The 7,998-nt window shown below is 32.3% G+C and overlaps 1 protein-coding gene across 4 annotated transcripts; it reads left to right on the forward strand.

Annotated features, from left to right (window-relative positions):
• Positions 1 to 1,252: 1,252 nt before the first annotated feature.
• LOC144566134 (serine decarboxylase 1-like) lies at positions 1,253 to 5,451 on the forward strand. 4 transcript variants are annotated; one of them, XM_078316035.1, is made up of 6 exons: positions 1,253 to 1,365; positions 1,713 to 2,051; positions 2,610 to 2,841; positions 3,588 to 3,781; positions 4,115 to 4,248; positions 4,729 to 5,451. In XM_078316035.1, exons 2-6 carry the CDS (start codon positions 1,739 to 1,741, stop codon positions 5,296 to 5,298), a joined length of 1,443 nt encoding a protein of 480 aa, XP_078172161.1. In that variant the 5' UTR covers positions 1,253 to 1,365; positions 1,713 to 1,738; the 3' UTR covers positions 5,299 to 5,451. The 4 variants fall into 4 exon arrangements, with proteins under 4 accessions (XP_078172161.1, XP_078172160.1, XP_078172162.1 ...); XM_078316034.1 differs by having other exon boundaries at positions 1,259 to 1,394; XM_078316036.1 differs by having other exon boundaries at positions 1,332 to 1,429.
• Positions 5,452 to 7,998: the final 2,547 nt, after the last annotated feature.

The following is a 7,998-nucleotide window of genomic DNA, read 5'->3' on the forward strand; positions in this document are numbered from 1 at the left end:
TCAATTAGCTATTTAAATTCAATTCACTATTTTCTTATCTCTTTTGGCAAAAATTCGAATCCGCCTCTGATCACATAGACAAATCACTTTCTATAAAAAAAAACAAGGAGTTAAATAAATTAATTATGTAAGAGAATCCATTGATCTTCTTATATCCATTTCATATAAACATTGTTACTTGTTCGATTTACTGGAAAACATTTTGATTCTCTTTACACACTTTGTTGAAACTTTCATATAATATTGTCAATGTTGGAACAAAAATAATTTGTTTACTTGTTCGATTTATTGGAAAGCATTTTAATTTTATTTACGGGTTTTGTTAAAACTTTCATACAATATTGTCAATGTTGGAACAAAAGTAATTTGTTTACTTGTTTTATTTACTGGAAAGCATTTCGATTTTCTTTACGCGCTTTGTTGTAACTTTCATACAATATTATAAATGTTGGAACCAGAGTAAAGAAATAATAATAAATATTATGTAAGTACTTTTAAGTAATTACCATAATAATTTATCATTTCATAATATATTATTTTAAATGTCCAATTTTTCTTTTGACTTAAAAATACATAACTCATTTCTTTGACCTAGTCAAATGCATGACTCATTATTTTTGACTCAATCAAAGCATAACTCTTCAGTTTAATTATTCTTTAAGAATTAAGAGCATACATGAATACAATTTAATGATACAAACATTTATTTACTTCTTTAAAGTAACAGGTAATTTATATATTTATTTCTTATTAGTTTTAATAAACAAAAACAAGACCGATATCTAACAAATCAGAAACACATCAAGACTTTAATATTATGAAAATCAAATACACATTTAAAATTTATTATATAAAATTTTCACGAATATAGATATCAAATTTACACGAATATAAATAATAATTATAATATTTTATTATAAACTATATAAAAAATTACGTATAAAATAAATTCAAAATAGATGACTGCATTCTCTCTTACTGGAATTTACTGGGATAATATTATATTTCGATTATAATAAATGTTAAACCGATATGAATATAAAAATACTCATTCGAATTGTTAATTTCACGAAAATTTGTCGCGGTCGGATACATTGCGTGAACCAGTTTTAAACCTCGCCATAAATTTCTTTTATTTTTACCCGCGCAATTACAACCGTAGGCTAGTTCTGGTCGACAGCAGATTCCCAGTAGATTTTCAATCCCAACTTCTCCGCCGATATAATTGCGATTAATTAAACGATAAGTCAACATTCAACAATAACTCACTCGCGCTTTCTCGTTTTCTCCCTCCTTTAAATACCGTTTACGGCCACCTTTCTCGCTCGCCTCAGTTCAGCATCGCGCCGCCTCATCTCTGTCTAAGTAAAGGCGCTCTGTTTTTTGTTGATCTGGTACATGTCTGCGTATTTTCTCAATTGATTTATTAGTACCTCCTTAATTTGCGTTTGCATTTAGCGAGGAAGCCCCCTTTTTCCTCCATTAGTAAACACCATTTAGCAAAACAATCTGAACAGTTACTTTTCAAATTTGTGCATTTGTGAATTAGTTAGATATCGCTGCTGTTATAACAAATAGAATCTTAATTTCTTTGGGGTAAACTTGCGAGATCCAATTTTTCCCCTCTTTTACAGATAACATCAATAATTCTCTTCGTACAGCACACATTCTTAAAATCTCAATTAATTTTCCTCAAATTTTCTTCGTCTCAGGTAAGATCGGATAATTAACAATAATCATGGTGGGAACTGGGCTCGTAAATCTTGCAGACAAACCCGAACCGCTTCCAGAAGAGTTTGGTCCAGAGAAAATCGGAGATCCATTGCCATTAGCAAATGAATTGAATGGATTTGGGGAAAAAGAGAGAGTAAACACTGGAATTGAGAAGAAAAAGAGAGAGATTGTTCTGGGAAGAAATGTACACACCACGTGCTTCTCAGTTGTAGAACCAGAGGCAGATGATGAGCAAACTGGAGATAGAGAGGCTATCATGGCGAGTGTTCTGGCCAGATACCGACGATCCCTTGTCGAGCGTACTAAGCACCATTTAGGTATATGCTTCTTTTCCCTTTTCTTGTCATTTAATTTGATTTTTTTTTAATTATTTTCCTTTTACAGCAAGCTCATAGTTTTGGTACAATTTTACAGGTTAAATTTCTTCTCTGAACTTTCACATTAGAATACTTTGATATGATTTATTATCTTAAGTGTTCTTTCTATTAACATATATTATTCAATTTTCTACTTTCTCTGGTGAAAGAAAACATGGGAGAGGTTGTACCATGCTATCTGTTTGGGTCATGCATTTGGCCCAATTTGTTGTATAAAATTTCAACGAGGGAGTATTTTTGTTTGAGAAAGAGCATCTTGCAATTGGTAAATATTGTTTTGGAAGTCATAAGAAGTCATTGAACATACTTTGCAAGGATATTAATAAATTTATTCACTCTTCTTTAAAACACACAAAACACAGCTATATTATTTCATAGATTAAATAAAGAGTATTTTGCATTTAATGTTTTCGTCACATGTATGTGAGCCATGATCTAGCAATTTGATAATAACTTAAGTAGTAATAATTCTATGTTCTATTCTATATTGAATTTCAGGGTACCCATACAACCTCGACTTTGATTATGGTGCTTTGGCGCAGCTACAACACTTTTCCATAAATAACCTTGGTGACCCATTCATTGAAAGTAACTATGGGGTTCATTCGAGACAGTTTGAAGTTGGGGTATTGGATTGGTTCGCTCGTCTCTGGGAGCTGGAAAAGCATGAATATTGGGGTTATATTACCAATTGCGGCACCGAGGGAAATTTGCATGGTATTCTTGTTGGGTGAGTAATAGTTTTTGCATGATTTTGTTTTCCTTCCATTCTGACAACTTTTATGTGTGCCCCTATAAGACCCCAATTAGTAAATATAACCTCCAAATGAGAGATATAAGGGTATTACTGAAAGGGGCGGACTCAGGATTTTCGCAGGAGTGGCAAAAAATTATAGAATCGGGTTTAAATATCTTATCGGATTTAAATCCATTAACTAATTAGGTACTCGATAAAAGTTCAATGCTCTGACTTATAATTTTTGATGCTTTAACTTATAATTTTAATTACCAATCATAATTCAAGAAATTTATTTTGATTTTAACACTAAATTTAACCCGAATTACAAATTAAACATCCAGAGGAGGGCAAAAAAAATTTCAGGGAGGGGCAAAGTCGATCGGTATCGATAGATCACCACTAAACTCGAAATCCGGGGGGGCAGATGAAATTGTTGAAGAGCATATTTTAAACCAAATGGGAAAGAGAGGATACAGATGAAATTGTTGAAGAGCATGGAGTTGATATAAGCACATAAGTTTGAACGGATTGAAAGTGGAGGGTTGTAGAAAGTTATATTTTGGACAGGAGTTTTTGTATGTTTGCTGTAGTTATCAGTTATGCATGGCCATTTTCTGTTGAAGGAAACACGTCATGCTTGAGTGCTGGGAAACAATTAAATTTTTAAAATTTTATGAGTCCCAATTTTAAGATGTCTTTCATTGCAATAACTGATCACATTTTTTTTTTTATTTCAGGAGAGAAGTTTTTCCTGATGGGGTACTGTATGCCTCAAAGGAGTCACACTATTCAGTTTTCAAGGCCGCAAGAATGTACAGGATGGAGTGTGAGAAGGTTGAGACGCTCATCTCTGGAGAGATCGACTGTACCGACTTTGAGAAGAAACTTCTTCAGAACAAAGACAAACCCGCTATCATCAATGTCAATATCGGTGTGTACTCCTTTTCATTGCACTATTTGTGTGATTTTAAATTTTTATTACTTGAATTTAGGCTCTAATATTGAAGCGAAGAACTATGGAAGATTTAAAGAGGTTGTGCCATTAAAAATATATATTTATTGGTTTAATATGACTAGAGTGAAGGGTGCTTTGGCCATTATTCCTTCATATTTTATTTTACTCGTCTAGGTTAAACATTTCTGGACTGGAATATTTAATAAGGTTTTTGAGATCAACTTGAAATTTTAAGAGGGATAAACTTTAAAAAACTTGTTTTCTCGTCTCTTGTATGTTTTATAAGCTAGATGAGAATTGTACATGCAGGAACAACTGTGAAGGGAGCAGTGGATGACCTAGATCTGGTTATTAAGACTCTTGAGGATTGCGGTTTTAAAGATCGCTTCTATATCCACTGTGATGGTGCCCTCTTTGGTCTCATGATGCCTTTTGTCAAGCGCGTAAGTTTATTCCACTTTTTTGTACTTGCACTTGTATTCCTTTAGTTTCACTTGATCAGTTCATCCAAAATTGGTTTTTAATTAGTCAAAGTCGGTATTGTTTAAAATCCTTATGATATGCAATTGAAACAAGTTCTTCCTAATGGTAAAAAGGGGTTTTGATTATCATTACTTTTAACTTCACTGTAGTTTAAGAACAACAATCTCGGTAAAGTTTATTAATGCGAGTACATTCTTGCCTATAGTTTACCATTAGCATGTGCCAGTACCAGTCATTCAATAAATTAATACTCTGGATTGGTTGGCTTAGGGTGTGATCCAACCCAATATCAAGGTCACTCAATTTTGGTCGGGTAAGAACTCAAATCTGTACCGGTACCATTTTGCACTACTAAGCAGTGAAAGAGATCTAGTTTTGTAAATTTGTAACTTGTGCACAAATTGAATTTCTCCTGAATTCAATATGTATTCATCAAACAGGCACCGAAAGTGTCATTTAAGAAACCAATTGGAAGCGTGAGCGTATCGGGCCACAAGTTCGTCGGCTGCCCAATGCCATGTGGGGTCCAAATCACTCGCCTAGAACACATCAATGCTCTCTCAAACAACGTCGAGTACCTCGCCTCGAGAGATGCAACCATAATGGGCAGCCGAAATGGGCATGCACCAATCTTCCTCTGGTACACTCTCAACCGGAAGGGGTACAGTGGGTTCCAAAAGGAGGTACAGAAGTGCCTCAGAAATGCACACTATTTAAAAGACCGACTCAAAGAGGCCGGCATTGGGGCTATGTTGAATGAGTTGAGTAGCACAGTTGTTTTTGAGAGGCCGAAGGATGAAGAGTTTGTGAGGATGTGGCAACTCGCATGTGAAGGGAACATTGCGCATGTGGTGGTGATGCCTAGTGTGACTATTGAGAAGCTTGATGACTTCTTGAGCGAGTTAGTTCAGAAGAGATTGGGTTGGTACGGGGAGGGGAAGGGGAGACCACCTTGCATTGCAAATCATGTTGGTACCGAGAATTGCCTCTGCGGGGCCCATGACAAATGAGGGGATCATGTCTTTGAGAGTAGATTGTTTTATTTCTCTGGTTATTGTTTGAGGTCCTAGGTTCTCTGTTATGTGGTACCGGTTGGTTGTTTCAGAGTTTATTTGTTCGTTTATTCTAGAATTATTTTTAATTTAATCGTTAAATTGATCCTCCTCTCTATTAACACAAAATGCACGCACGCGCACTTTCTTCATGCACAGGAATTTAGTTAGATGTCGGTGATCTACTAAATATACCTTTTAGCATTTAGTTTCACAATACAACATGAAAGATAAGAGAACAGCATATATTGTGAAAATGCTTAGTACACTGTGTTGACCATTCGATGCATATTAGCACTGCACCGAAATTGTTTGAAAAAAGGATGATTTCAGCTTCTTCCAATCTAATATACACCGAAATTGTTTGAAAAAAGTTGGTAATTAACTTGTTCGATTTCTGCTCGACTTGTTATTAACGAGTTCGAACTTGACCCAACTTAGTTTGTGTTAGCTTGGCTCTATTCTCATGCCGTTGCAAGAATTATATAAAACTATTTACACTTCTTTACTCTCTCTATTTATGTTATAATAACTTTATAAGATGATGAAGCTCATTGTAAGGGAAAAAAAAACAATTTGTTTTGCCGACTTTGTGCTTTATGTGCGGCCCACAACACTAAATCGACAACAAATTTTACTCTGCACACGGCTAACAGCATGAAAGAGCTATTAACAAACTAGCTCGGCTCGACTTGTCCACAACCTAGTTAATGTTATCTATATTTACAGCAAATAAAAACAAATATCTAAGTTCACCTCCAGCTTAGACAATAAAAAAGAGAAAGAAATCCCTTTCCCTTTATGCCTAACTGGTTTGAGCGTCGTTTCGACATCTCAAGTACCAATCATTGTACAAATGCACAAACGAGGAGGCACAATAAGGTGGATTGAGAATTTTCCAGATTCATAAATATCTCAGTATCTCACGCCAATATATTTTATCATATCCATGAGTTAATTAAACCATCAGGCAGAGGCAGAGTCAGACTTTCAAACTATAGAGGTCAATCATATAAAAAAAATTTGTGTAGAGAATGAGGACCAATTTTATTATAACATGATATTTTAATCTAAATTACATATAAAATTATATATAAATAATATATATATATTTTTTAAATAGAGATCAATTGACCCCATTCATCCTTCTTACCTCCGCCGCTGAGTGCTGGTCATCCCTATCGATTATTTGTTTTTGTTCTTAAATAATACTGGTTAGCTGAAGGGGCACTCTTTTGTCCTTTATTCTTTCTTCACTCTGTAGTCTCTCTCTCTCTCTCTCTTTTTCCCGATTTTTTTAAAAATACCCAAAAAAATAATTATTTTATTAAAAATAACCAAGTTTTGGATGAAATTTTAAAAATACCCAGGCCGCAGAAAAAATTTGAGCCCCGAAAATTTTTTTTTTTTTTTTTTTTTTGAATTTTTTATTCCGAGCGCAGATTTGTTCTGCGCTCCGGATTTTTTTTTTTTTTTTTTTTTTTTTTTTTTTTAAGAGTTTGGAGAAAAAAAAAATCCATTATGTATGTATATGTATATGTATATGTATATGTATCTATATGTATATGTATATGTATATATATGTATATGTATATATGTGTATATAATATATGTATAACTCCTTTTTTTTTATAATATATGTATAATATATGTATATGTATATAATATTTATGTTTATGTATATGTATATGTATATGTAGATGTATATTTTTTTTAATTTTTTTTTTAGAGTTTGGAGAAAGAAAATATCCATGGTCTGATTTTTTTTAATAATATATGTTTATGTATACATAATATAATATGTGTATAATATATGTATATGTATATATGTGTATATAATATATGTATATGTATATATGTGTATATATGTGTATACATATACATAAACATAAATATTATATACATATACATATATTATACATATATTATAAAAAAAATGAGTTATACATATATTATATACACATATATACATATACATATATATATATACATATACATATATATATACATATACATATATATACATATACATATACATATACATATACATATACATACACATACATATACATACATACACATACACATACACATACATAGACATATACATACATATACATACATATACATAATGGATTTTTTTTTTTCTCCAAACTCTAAAAAAAAAAAAAAAAAAAAAAAAAAAAAAAAAAAATCCGGAGCGCAGAAAAAATCTGCGCTCGGAATAAAAAATTCAAAAAAAAAAAAAAAAAAAAAATTTCGGGGCGCAAATTTTTTCTGCGGCCTGGGTATTTTTAAAATTCCATCCAAAACTTGATTATTTTTAATAAAATAATTATTTTTTTGGGTATTTTTAAAAAAATCGGCTCTTTTTCAGTGCAAAACTCTTTCATCAACTATTTTTCCGAGTGTAAATTTTTCGTTTATCATAAAACGTAAGACCGGGGAATTGACCCTGCCTTATTAGGGATGTAAAAGGATCGGATAACCACAAATAATAGTATGAGATATATAGTTTTGAGTATGAGACGAATTGGATATTAAACATGTATAAATATAATTCAGATACATGTCAGATAACAATCTTATGGATTCATATTTCAGTTAAAATGTTACTGTTGACAACTTTCATGGAACTTTGATCAAGTTAGAACGCAT

Source organism: Carex rostrata, chromosome 15 (assembly GCF_964058835.1).
Source record: "Carex rostrata chromosome 15, lpCarRost1.2, whole genome shotgun sequence".
NCBI classification, from domain to species: Eukaryota; Viridiplantae; Streptophyta; class Magnoliopsida; order Poales; family Cyperaceae; genus Carex; species Carex rostrata.